General features: G+C 44.1%; 1 protein-coding gene across 1 annotated transcript in view; it reads right to left on the bottom strand.

Annotated features, from left to right (window-relative positions):
* Positions 1 to 13,679, bottom strand: part of LOC144790913 (uncharacterized) — a 1,027,913-nt gene extending 1,014,234 nt beyond the window's left edge. Inside the window, exon 1 of the mRNA XM_078665551.1 lies at positions 13,457 to 13,679. Within this exon, the coding sequence (XP_078521677.1) occupies positions 13,457 to 13,585 (129 nt within the window). The 5' untranslated portion in view covers positions 13,586 to 13,679. The remainder of the gene's footprint in view (positions 1 to 13,456) is intronic.
* Between the last annotated feature and the right edge of the window lie 366 nt (positions 13,680 to 14,045).

Here is a 14,045-nt window from a genome sequence, read left to right as displayed (position 1 = left end):
AGTGCGCTTCACAAGTATCCCACATTTACATTTACATTATACGAGACCCTCGGCTTTGGTAATTGCAATAACCAAATCAAAACCAAGAAACCAAACAAAGTTGTGGGAGCGACCCACTTGTACTTCTTATTTTTACTAATCAAAAGGTTATCCAAATTCTAACTGTCAAGTTCTACATGACCTAACGGTCTTTTTTAGAATACTCACGCCAAAAAGGTTCTCAGTCAGGAGTGACATCATGTGGAGGATCAAAATCAGGAAGATCAGAAATATACCGGGCTGCAAAGACAGAGAATCTCCAGAATCCTTGTGCACAAAGTAGCAGAGTCCCATCCTCTCCTCCTCAGTAGATTTCAGTCTCCTGACAAGATCACTCCTTCAGAAAGTCACTTCTCTGATGAAGCCCACGTTGGCTGCGCCATTTGAAGAACTGAAATCTTCATTCTCAGGGAATACTTACTAATAAAAAAAAGAACTTGGCACAGAAGCTGAAAATATGAAAAGACATCTTTATTAAATTTAATAAGTGAGGCCACGTCACACAGAAGCCGTAGCAACTGAATGAGGTAGTCTGAGGAATACAGAAAACAGAGGCCTTTATATGTTTAGGGTTACAAACTTCAGCATACAAGTAAGGGGCAGTCCTAGCTTTTGCAAGCATGCAAAATGCCTAACATTCCATCTTACACAAGCCGGACAAACCCAGAATAAAAGGACCACAACCCATATCATAAACAGACCATAAAAGAAGGAACAGAAAACAGATAAGAAGCAGGTTAAGGGGTGTGTGTGTGCATACCAAACTCTACAATGTCCTGTGCTTTGATCCTCAATCTTGATCAGCTAAAGGGCAGGAACTGGTTTAACAAGGTCAGCTTCAGGCAACAGGGTCAGTTCACTCAGGTCAAACAGGAGTCAGCATGTACTCAAGCTAAGGTCTACATGTCTTTAAAAGACTAGTTTCAGCCACAATCATGGCCTATGTGAGGGCAACCACAAAATAACTGCCATACACAAAATGGAACCTATGGGTTCAGAATTCACAGAACCTCAGACAGGTGGCAGGCAAATGTAGGTTCCATGGATGATGACGAATGGGTAGAAGCGATGGTGACAAAATGGTAGCTAAATAGAGGATGATACAATGCAAATATTTCCACAGAGCAAATTATGACCCATATAAACTGTGGCACATGGGCAGGAGGAGTGGACACCTTTGCATGTACTGCCATGTAGAGTGGGCTGACTTCTTCCACATGACACAGTCCTGCCCCAATATCGCCGCTTACTGGTCTAGGATTTACACAGGGCTGAGTGAAGTCATAGGGTTCAACTTGATCCCATGCCCTAAACATGCTTTCCTTGGAATTGTAGTAACAGGTGTGGACTCTACTGAGATCCGTCACTTAGTTGCAAAACGGGACATAGAACAGTATTCGAATGCTACTAATATCCCCAGAGGGTGAGCAGCCATCACAACGCGGGCATTACCACGCGCTGCCATTATGACGCTGATTTTACAACGCAAGTCGTTTCAACGACCTGCGCTGGAGGGCGCTGTTGGAAAAGGAATAGTTTAATTTTCTATTCCAACACCTTCCCTACTGTAACGTGGGCTGGAGTTGGAATTGAAAATTAAACTATTCCACTATCCAGCGCTTACAGCGCAAGTCGTTGTAACGACTTGCGTTGTAAAAACAGCGTCGTAATGGCACGCGGGGTAAAAGCCAGCGTTGTAATGTCATACAACCTCCCCAGTGCTGAGGAAGGAACCCATGGAATAGACTTATGTGCAGCGGATGAAAAAACTGTTGATAAGGCAAATGGTTACACACTCAGGTATCACAAAGCATGGGATGTTTGGTTTTGGATTTGAAGGGGGTGGCCAGGGGTATGTGCTGGAACTGATTAGTTATAGATTGTTTCGAGAAATACTTCAAGCTGTGGCAGTGTCTTTCCTGTTCTATTGATAGAGCGCGCGAGGCCACCCGACCAATAGTTTTCGCCGTTTCCGGCTTCAGGGCCCATATACTTTTCAAATCACCATATACATCGATCAGGTGACTTCACGAGCTCTACCAAGTTGTGTGTGTGTGTTCCCTGCTAATAATTTTCAGTGCACCCGACTTACCATCCACCGATGCGGGTACCTAATGACCACAATGAATCAGGGAGCTAGCTGTAAAAGAAAGGCAGCAAAATACAAACCCAACCAATAATATTCAAATACTGTTTAAATGACCACGGACAACTGGAAGTTTTAAAATGTTTATCTAAATTCAATATTTTCTTGCATGAGGTACAGTAAAATAAGGCAATCAATAACCAAGATAACATAAATCATATAGGCATAAAGAAATAATGACAGGGTAATCATTCAAATGTAATATGAAATGCAGATGGGAAATATTATAAAATCTCAGAAATGCTTAAGCATGGACATTTTATGCATGAATAACTATGGGAGGGCCTATAAAGAGTAGCACGCTTCACTTAAGGTGAATGGGCCTTTGAACAATCTAGGTAATGAAGTTCTAGACCATATCATAAAATTACAGACTGCAATGCAAAATATAATTTCTAACCAGTGAGAAGACATAGGAACAAAACCTCACGGAAAAATATGTAATTAACTTTCAATAGTTGCAGAAAGGCATGGAAAATATAACATATGCAATGATGAACTTTATTAAAGCAAAAATCAGAAATTTAGAAGGTGCAAGATTTAAAGAGTTTTCAGAGCAATATTTACCTAGAAAGGTGTGGAAACCAAACCCTGGCCACGGGTCAGTTAAGGACAGGAAACCCTCAAGGAAGGATACCCCTCAAAGGACAGCAGGTGCAGAATGGTCACCCAGGACAGGACAGGATACCCTCGGAATAGGAATCAGGACAGGACCCTCAGGACAGGACAGCAAACCCTCAGGACAGGACCCTCTTCAGGACAGGACCCTCTTCAGGACAGGACCGGAACCCACAGTTCGGAAGCAACGCCTGCGCTCCACCCGCTCTGCAGCTATCGATCAAGACCCCGATTGGGTCAGCGAACTCCCAGCTAAGTGCTTGCCCAGCACTTTAAGGCTCAGTAGAACCTCAGTCTATGGTCAAATTCGGACAGAGTGCTTCGCAGCGCTCTGTATCTTCAGTCACCTATTGAGTGCGTTGGGTCAGTGACAGGTCAGCTAAACCAGACAAGTCGGACGGTTCACTAGGTGAACCCAGGGTAGATATACAGTTTGGGGTCAGTGTACCACCCCCCAATGTTGCAAAGTGTCAGAATCCCTCAATTTCGATTGGTCCTAAGGTAGGATTTGGGTAACACACCAATCACAATACAAGATTTTAAGCCTTCATTAGCATACTTGGGTACCGCCTAGCAGGTTTGGGTTTCTCATGAGAACTGTGCAGAAATACGAGTGAAAATTAACATTGTAACATATGAGGAGCAACATTCGCCGTTCTCGTAGCGCAGAGGTGGCTTTCCCAGGCGCATCTTGACTGTGGCTGCCAGCTGGCTGAGTTCCACTGTCCAAAGTGGCCACCTTTCAATGCTCCCTGGGCATGCGCAGAAGAGACCGTCAATATGGCTCCCAATCAGTTTGGACCCCCATTCCCCGCGGTACATGAAAAGTAAGCGAAAACAAATTAATACATAATAATGTCATTATGGAAATACATCACAGGATTTGTACTTTTGACTCATCATCAAGAAATAAAACTATTGCATTAAATGTTAGCTACATTGACACAGTCACAAGAGCAGTGGCACGAGCAGTACCACATGATAAGCACAGCTATGAATTACGCATGCGCATAACTTTCCCTCCACTTCTGCAGACGCGTCAGGACACGTGAGTGTGGCTGACGCATGCGCAGTAACTAAAATACAAGCGGCGGCCATATTAAAGGACACGGATTAAATTCATTAGAAATACACATAGGCAAGCTTCGGGAACTTTGCCTAAACAAAAATAAATGTTAGTAAAACATACGCTTTGTTACCTTATTACACATAAACGAGGTTCTTGACTTCGGCAAGCCGCAAAATATGCGAAGCTTTGCTTCATCAATCCCCTCTTTGATGATATTTACTATCATCACAAATTATAATGGAACCAGATGCCAACTTTCTTTCACACTTTATAAAGTTCTATTTCTTCCAGCAACCGTTCTAACTTTTCTCTCTCAGTTTTAGCAGGGTGAGAAGTTTTCACCTTTTTGTATATCTGATCATTCACTTCCTCTAATTCAATCTCATCCACACTTCGTTTCACTCCTCTTGCATTTACCTCGTGCTTTTTGGTGCGCTTGCGGCATTTACAGCATAAGAAAATGGAAAGTATAATAAGACCTATAATACCAATTGGCATCAGAATTTTGAACAATAAGCTTTTACCTATGCTAGCAAGCCAATGACCTACATTTGAGAGACCATCTACCAGTCTCTTCCAGGCACTATCAACCTCGAGTGGTTTGAGTTCCTTTGCCAAATTAGTAATGTTTTTCACATATCTTTTGATCTGTATACTTTTATCCGGAATATAAGTGCAACAATGTTGCGCCTTCAACATCCGGCAGACTCCGCCCTCTTTCGCTAATAAGGTGTCAAGAGCAAGTCGATTCTGCAAAACCATTGATCTGATCGCAACCATTTCAGTGTTGACCAGCAGAAATCCATGAGCTGTTTCAGTAGACAGCACATCTACTATAGTAGACAATTTGCAAATTCTGTGAGTGTTCAGAACCACTCCCACTCCAGGTATCAGTGCACTGAAAATACTACCCATAATTTCACCTATACTTTCTCTTTTACTACGCACTAAGCCATTAGTATCTTCATTGCTTCCAGCTTTCCCATTCACATGGTATATTTTCGGGAAGACAATGCCAAAGTATCAGCTTCCATACCAGTGATCCGGCAATTTGAAATAAGCCTTGTCCCCACAAATATAATAAATTCCAGGAAACACAGGCTCTGACCCATTTTTGAAACCCCAACCTCCAATTACCTTGTAATTATGTTCGCATTCACTGGAACCAATGAAAACATTATTATAATAGCTAGTCTTCTCGCGGTGAAGACATAGCTTGCCTTTCTTTTCAAAATCCAGCAACAGAGCAGGACCCGCTCCACCAGATGAGGTGCCTTCCATGTTCTCTGCCCACTTTGGCTTTTTCTGACTTTCGTCATTAGCCTTCTTTTGAATTTTAATTCTCCTTTTCTCTGCCATGTTCAGGAACATCTTTTCCTGCTCACGCAAAGAACAAGTCAAGTTATCTCTGTGTGCGTCTGCTATGTCAATGTTACCTATAGTCAGAAAGTAGTCTCCCATATATCTTATGGTGTCAGTTTTGGTATGTACAGGATTCAAGTTCCCACGTATAGGAAGTTCAGAAAAGATCACGTCATTGTTAGAATAATAATACTGTAACGGTCCCCTTTTGTAAAATAAACTAGCTAAAATGCTACAGGAGATTCCATATGTCAATGGCAGGTGATGGTATGTCACGCCTTCAGCCACAGAAGTAGGTAGCTTCATGCAGACATAGCAATCTTCAATTTCCATAGTCTCTACATAGTGTATTAATAAGTTTGCGAAAACATTTAAGTGTGTCTTGTTCTTAACTCCATGATAATGTAGTCCTCCCTCATCTGATGCTTCTAAGTTCTGTTTTGTTTGTCTCAAAGCTCTTTCATGTCGTGCTACACTCTGTGTTGTTAGCTCCTCATTGTCAGTATTTACAACTTCAGTAGGGACAATGTTAGTATCTTTACTTACAGCAAAGGGAATGAAAATTGTTAATCCTATCCAGATAACTATCAATACTACTACACTACATATACACACCTTGCAACACGTCTTAAAACGGCTGCAACTAGGTCTACCATTCACTGTTGAATCAGACATTTTGGTTTAGAAGGAGTCTCTCGAACCCCTCTTTTTGGCTTTACACAATTAGCTTACTTTGTGCAAATTCACGGTGGTTCGTCTTCTTCTTCAGCTGAGTACTCTGGGACGGGTTCTCCGTCGCTCACGTCAGTTATATCAAGATCTTCAAGTTCTTCCAAAACCAGTGTCCATTCAGGAGACTTGTACTTTTTGTTTTGTCTTTTTATTCGTTCACTCCTTCTTTTGGAAGAGTCTTCTTCTTGCTCTGCTATCCGAGCACTTCTTCTTGCTTCTGCACGTTTTTCTTCCACTGTCTTTATCCTTAGTCTCAATCTTTTTACAAACCTAGGCTCAAGGTTGTTTCTTTTCTTTAGTCTCTTAGTCGGTACTTGGACTTCACTTTCTTTTCTTATTCTCTTGTTCTCTTTATCTTGTGGTAATTCTTCTCCACTTTCTTCTCCTACTTCCCCTATCTGGCTAGTTCCAGGGCTAGCATCAAATTCTTCTGCCTGGTTGCTAATCTGGCCTTGTTCAGGAATATTTTGTTTTTGGCTTTCGATTGTCTCTGTTTCTGTTTCTGTTTCCTGAACCCTTTCTTTTAACCCTCTCTGATCCTGTTCAAGCACTTCGATCTCTTGATTTTCTTCTGCTCGAACTATCACTCTATTTCTAGTCTCTCCCTTATCTGCATCAGGTGTTAGCGGTGGTGTATCGAATACCTGCTCTGTCCCTGTCTGACCTTCTCCTTCCTCAGTTTTGATGTGAATCTCAAGCGGCTGAGGTTCTTCGCCTGTGCCTTGCTTTTCCTGACTAGCCCACTCTCTACCTTCACTAAGTCGCTCTCTTGTTCTGATAGGATCTTCGGTCAGATCAATCATCGGTATCCATTCTTCTGGCCATATGCTTGGCAGCTCGTCTTCAGCTACTCCTGGCTCAGTTTCCTGGACCTCTTCAGCAGGCTGGATTCTTGGCAGTTCGTAGTCAACTACTCCTGGGCCAACGTCTGCTGTTCCTGCAACCTGACTGGTGCTGGGCTGCTCGTTGTCAGTTGCTTCTGGTCTGGCTCCTTCAGGGTCCTCTGCTGGTTGCCCTTCTTCTTCAAATCCTCTGTCTGGTAATACCTTCTGGGTGTGTCCAGCGTGGATCCACTGGGGAACACCTGCGACCTTCACTGCAGTGGTTGTTACCAGGATTACTTGGCGTTTCTTTCCCCACCTTGGTGCCAGACAGCTTGATCGAGTGTGCTTCTTTATTTTGACCCAATCTCCTGGAACCAAGCTGTGGAGAGGAGTCGTTGGATTGAGGATGCCGTCGTCTCCAATCTGGCGAGAGATAGAACGCACTTGGTCACCCAATCTTCTGCAGTATTCAAGCACCAAATCATCAGTAATACTCAACAGTTTGCTTCCTGGCACCCATGCTTGTCTCATCACTCTTCCCATAATGATTTCATGGGGACTTAGGCCTGTCTTGCGGTCAGGAACACTTCTCAGTCCCATCAGGACCAGGGGCAGGGCCTTCACCCAGGTCATGCCAGTAGCATTTGTCAGCTTTGCTAGTCTGTTTTTGATAGTTCCATTTACTTGTTCCACTATTCCAGAAGCCTCTGGGTGGTATGCACAGTGCAGTTTCTGCCTTATTCCGAAGGCCTTACATAGTTCAGCCAGTATCTCATTCTGGAAATGTCCACCCTTATCTGATTCAATAATGTATGGTATGCCGAATCTAGGTATCAGTTCTTTTAGTAAACACTTCGCTACTGTCAGTGCGTCACTTTTGGGAGTAGGGTAAGCTTCTACCCATTTTGAAAATACACAAACAATGACAAGGACATATCGCTTTCCTTCACAACGGGGCATGGTGATGAAATCAATCTGTATTTTTATAAAGGGACCCCCTGATCTCCCAATCTTGCTCAGTTCAACCATTGTCCTCTTGCCTGGGTTCATCTGTTGACATGACAGGCACCTCTGGCAGAGGGACTCTGCTACCTTCCTGAACTTTTTACTGTACCAAGTCTGTTGAAATACCAGAATCATGGCATCCCTACCAATGTGTGATCCTTCATGTATTAATCTTGCCATTGTGCCAAGCAAGTGTCGGGGTAACACAGGCATACCAGTTGGGCCCAAAATCACACCATCCACACGTCTCGGTCTACACCCATCCTCCTTCCATTTCTCTCTTTCTTGCCAAGGAGCCGATTCCTGCCACTCTCTCACTTCATCCCACGTAGGCACTTCTTCAAACACCTGAAGCTGGCAGCTGGTTCCTGGCCCCCCTCGTTTTGGATTTACAATATACCGATCTTTGGCACACCATTGGGCCACTCGATCAGCATAATCGTTTCCCAGTGATACTTTGTCCATGCTCCTTTGATGAGCAGCACATTTTACCACTGCCAGTTCTTTGGGCAACTGGATGGCCTCTAAAAGGTCATGAACAACCTTTGCATTCCGAATGGGAGTACCTGAGGAAGTCATGAATTCCCTCTGTAGCCATAATTGGCCAAAGTCATGCACAACTCCATAACAGTACTGACTGTCAGTATACACTGTTATGCGTAAGTCCTTCCCAATTTTGCAAGCTTTTATCATAGCTATCAATTCGGCTACTTGTGCAGACTTGATGTTATATAAGTAACCTGCTTCTTCAATTTTTGTAAAAGAGACTACTGCATAAGCAGCACTCAAGCCTCCTAGTTCATGTCTTAGACAGGAACCATCCACAAATAGTTCTTTATCATGTTCAGGCAATGGCGTTTCTTTTATGTCTGGGCGTGGTTTAGTACTGAACTCTGTCAGGTCAATACAATCATGTTCATCATCATCCCCACCTTCTATTTCCAAGGGGTCGGGGAGTAAGGTGGCAGGGTTCAGAATACCGCACCTAACAATGCTTACATTTGCTGCACCCACAAGAATCCTCTCGTATTTAGTCAGCCGACTAGGGGTGAGATACTGTGTTTTAGTTCTGGTCAATGGAATTACCACTCCATGTGAAACATACACGGTCACAGGATGTCCCATGACAATGGACTCACTCTGTTCCAAACTTGCACAGGTAGCAGCTACTGCTTTCAGACAGCCTGGTAACCCAGCAGCTACTGGGTCCAAAGTGGCAGAGAAATAGGCCACAGGCCTTCTGGTCGTGCCATGTTCTTGAGTCAGGACTGACAATGCGCAATTATCGCGAGTGTCACAGAATAGGGCAAACTCTTTGGAATAATCTGGCATTCCCAACGCAGGGGCCGTACACAGACAGTTTTTCAGTCTTGTGAAAGCCATTAGACTTTCATCGTCCCACTCTACAACATCTGGCATTCCTCTCGTGGTCATTTTTATCAAGGGCCTGGCTAAGGCTGCAAATCCCAGAATCCACTGCCTGCAGTACCCTAATACACCCAGGAACATTCTGACATCTTTTTGAGTACGGGGCAACTGCATCTTTTGAATTATTCTCACTCTTTCTGATGTGACTTTTCTGACACCCTTTTCTATCTGGTGTCCTAGATATTTCACTGATTTCGCACAGAACTGTAGTTTGTCAGGGGCCACTTTATGCCCTTTCTCACACAGATGATTTAGGAGGGCAATGGTGTCAATTACACAGTCCCTGTGACTTTTAGACGCCAGTAGAAGGTCGTCTATGTACTGCACTAACACAGAGTTCCCAGGTAAGGTCAAAGTCTCTAGACATTTTTTCAAGATCTGATTAAAGATAGAGGGGCTCTCTGTATACCCTTGAGGGACCCGGTTCCAACAATACACGTGACCTTCGAAGGCAAATGAGAAAAGAAATTTGCTGTCGGGGTGCAGGGGTATCGAAAAGAATGCATGACATAAATCAATCACAGTGAACCATTCAGCATCCCAAGGAATCTGGTACAATATCACTGCAGGGTTTGGGACAATAGGGCAGCAAGGAACTACAATTTTGTTAACCTTTCTCAGGTCCTGCACTACCCTATACTTGCCACTAGGCTTTTTGATGCCCATAATCGGTGAGTTGCATGGGCTGCTCATCACTTCCTGTATGATGTCTCCTTCTAATAATTTTTGTATTTCTAGAGTGACACCTGCTTTCACTTCAGCATTCATTCGGTAGGGCCTGGTGTTAGGATATACTGCATTGTCCTTGATGGCTATCTGTATGGGGTCCACATCTTTCATCAAACCCACATCTTTTCCAGTGAAATCCCACACCTCTGGCTTTACGGCTTCCTGGAGTTCTTGGGGCAAGTCCTGCAGGGTCAATCTTTTAATTTCTGAGTCAGGTCTAAGTAACAATAATTTATAAATGCCATCTTCATCTGGGGTCTGTATTTCAACACCTTTTGGTGTGCAAAAGATGGTACAGTTCATTTTGCACAGCAAATCACGACCCAGTAGATTCACTGGACTGGTGTCACAGACGACAAATCTATGCATCTGTTTAAAATTTCCAATTGAAATCTCCATTGGTTCGGTAACAGGAGTACTAATCAATTGATTAGATACACCCACTACTTGGATATTTTCTCCCGAGAGGGGTAGGTTTGGAACGTCCACTGTTCTTACAGTAGAACGGGTAGCGCCAGTGTCCAACAGAAAGGTGACATCATTTCCGTCAACCTTTCCTTCAATATATGGTCCAGACTGGTCTACCGGCAAGGAAGCGCCAAGTACGCACTCCTCGTCCTCCCCTCTCAGGCCCCGTCAGTCCTGATCATTACAAAGGAAGGTATCATTTAGCAGATACTGCGAAGTTGCTGTATTTCTGTTCTCCCCGCTTTCCCAAACCTCTATCTCTTCATCTTCTGCCTGTCTTCCCCTGTATACCTGCTTGGGTGCTCGAGGCACCTGAACTGTTTTTACCTGGGGTTGAGTCTTTCTTGGTCTTTCTTTCTGCGTCTGTGGAGTTAAATCAGGAGTTTTTTCATTAATATCTACTAATTGGGGACACTCATTCCGCCAGTGTCCAATTTCGCCGCACTGATGGCAGGGAAATTTCTTCATAGCCTCTTCCCTGCTAAATTTGGGCCGGGGCTTTCCTCCACCCCCTCCCCCAGGACTTTTGTTCTCAGCATTCTTAACCATGTTACTCAATTGTTTTTCCTGCTGTTCTGCGAGCTTCACCTGAGCCCACATCACCTTTTCCTTAAGGGCCTTTTTCTTTTCTGCCATCTCGTCCTCGCAGTACTTAGCGTACCGCAGGACCTCATCCATTTTCTTAGTATGCCAACAGATTTTATTATCTTTTATCCACTGACAAATTTCAGGTCTTAAACCATTTACAAACCTGTAAATAAAGTGCGTCATATCCTTCAGGTCGATGTTATCAATACCACTGTATGTTTTAAATACCTGCAATAACCTCTCATAGAAGGAGTGCACTGTCTCGTCCCTTTCCTGTGTTGTTCTATCTATTTTTGTCCAATCAGTTTCCTTTGCGGGCACCTTTTCTTTCAAGTGCTGAATTACCTGCTCATATTTTCGCATGACATCCTTTGATGGCTCCCCTGTTTCTTTATTTCTTGGGTACTCCTCACTCGGCCAGTCTATGTTTATTTTACACTGGGTCCATAAATCTACTGGAACCACAATGTCGAAAAACCCATCCAGGTCTTTCCACAGACATTTCTGTACCTTCACGAACCTTTCCACCTGCCTGTACCAGTCAACTGGTTTCTCTCGTAATTTTGGAAAATCGTTCGTGAAGGACACAATATCCTGCCTAGACCAGGGGACATGCACATATTTCCCTCCTGGCACTTCGCGCATGGGGCATAACTGCTCAGGTTTTTCTACCTCCCTTAAAGCAAATTCAGGAGTCACTTGTCGGGAGCGAACCTCTTCTCTCTTTTTCGCCGACCTGCTTCTCCATCTTTCCACATCTCCCCATTTCTGTAGTACCCCCATTAATTCTTTAATCTGCAATTTCTTCCCTGCCACATTCAGGTGTTCTATATCCTTGTCTGAGAAGTCTGCTCTATACGGTTTCTGTAAGGGCTTGGATTTTGAGATATCTACCCCCATACTAACTGCTGTTTCGGTCAGTTTTTCGTGGAGCACTCTGGTGTTCCTTGTAAAGCTTTTACATATGAACGACAATTCTTCTTCAGAGTAGGTATTCAATCGATCCAACCCCACATTTCCTGCCATTAATTCTTCTATTTCGACCCTCAGTTTGTAGAGGTCTAAAGGTTTTGTTTGCGGAGTCTGCTTCTCTAATTCACGACTCCAACTCTCAATTTCATCCGGAGTTACCAGAGAGACATTCCTAGTACCTGTTGCTGTCTCTAATTTAATTTCTTTTGTATTAAAAGGGTTATGCCTCTGCTGTATTCCCTTTCCAGTCTGTTTGTTTGGCAATTCCAAGAACGCAACTTCAGACTCGCACTCACTGGACTGATCATCTATGATGATCGGTTCCTGTCTCGGGGTTGCCATGCCTGGGGTCATAACTGGAGTAATCGGATTTCCCTGACCATTTCCGTATAACGGGACCACCGGTCCAATAGTTACTGGAATAGTCAATGCCTCAGGACTGGTATTTAACTGGGAAATTTTCTGAATTATTTCTGTCCTTTGTCTAGCTAGAGCCTCTTGCTCCTTTTCCACTAGTACCCTTCTTAAAGTTGTGTCATGCAATATCTGTGGGGTCAATGGAGGAGTAAAACTCGGGGCAGTAGGATGCGTTTCACTGGGTCCTCCCCCATAATTTGGTTTCGGGAATAAAGTTCCAGTATTAAAGGACCTGCGCTCTTCCCCATATGGAGGTTGAACAAAAGGCAGTCCTGAATTTGATGGTTTTTCTTCGCTTTCATACAAGGGTCTGGGAAAAAAGATTTTCGTACGTGAGTATTTTTCTTCCTGGCTCGCGGGCACTTTGGGATATATATCCCTTGTTTCCGTCGGTTCGGGTTTTTCAGGATAGGGCAATACTTGACCACCCCCTCCCAGTCCCAGGGACCTGTCTTCTTCCTTTAGGAAGTGGCGTCGGGGAACATCTCCTACACTGGAAGGTCGGGTTCCCTCATTGTAAGGTGGCGGACTTCTGGTACAGATGTCATCTATTAGTTCATCATCTGATTCCCCCAGGGCCCCCCAATGTTTACATTTTTCAGTACTTTTCTCACCCGCTCCAATGTTATGACATGCTGGCATCATGGGAAACAGACCCTCAACAATCATGCTCTGCCTCCACTGTTTCATCCTTTTATCCCTGGACTCCTGTTTCTGCCTGGGGTACCACTTGGTCAAACCCTTGTCCATTCGGGGTCTTTCTCTTTCAAAAGCCTCAATCTCCCATTCCTCTAATGCCTCATACTGCGTTAGTCTTGGTCTGGGATGCAATTCGTTCATCCGAGTCCTTAAATTAAATAGGATCCTACCATTGAAAGTACCATCTAACGGAAAAGCCAATACTCCGTCATCTTTCGTGTATTTCACCCAATTCTCCAGCCACACACAGGTATTGTATCCTCGGTCAAACATCATGAATGAGGCAGGAGTATTAGGTGGTGGGACAAGAACACCTTCCCTAGATTTAATCGGTTTGTCCGTTTTAAAATAATTTTTCACCTTACTTATAAGTGACATTTTTCTCTTTGTTCCGTACATAATATCGTATCTATTAGTCTTCCACTGATCCCTTTCAAACCCTAGGTGCCTTGGATCAGGTCGAGTTCCTGTAGTCTGCGAGTGCCACATACAACTTCTGCGCTAAACTTTGTTTACAAACTACCTCCAATCAGAACGCGCTTCAGAAATTCGTGCAACCAATGGGTGTGCGACACCAAATAAGCTCCGCCAATGGGTGCGCGGCCCCTTCGTGAGACAGTTCCCACGCTCCGGCGCTCACCCCTCCTTTACAATTCCAGCTCCGCTACCCGCCCGCTGCTTCTACCAATCCCAGCGCGGCACAGAGTGACGTCAGAGGCGCTTCGCGACTGACTCCCTCCCTTCACAAGGTAACGGAAACTTTCTTTCTTTTAAAGTGCTCAGTGCTTGGTTATTTTACAACAAATACACATTCGCCACAGTGCTCAAGTGTCTAGACAGAGAAAGAATTGTTTTACTGCAAGTAAACTACTTCCATTTACTTTTCACTCGCTGCGGGCAGATCTCTTCCGCCTACCCTTCACTCTAGCATCGGTGAACCTGTTATTCC

Source organism: Lissotriton helveticus, chromosome 11 (assembly GCF_964261635.1).
Source record: "Lissotriton helveticus chromosome 11, aLisHel1.1, whole genome shotgun sequence".
NCBI lineage: Eukaryota > Metazoa > Chordata > Amphibia > Caudata > Salamandridae > Lissotriton > Lissotriton helveticus.
This window is presented reverse-complemented; position numbering and strand designations above follow the sequence as displayed.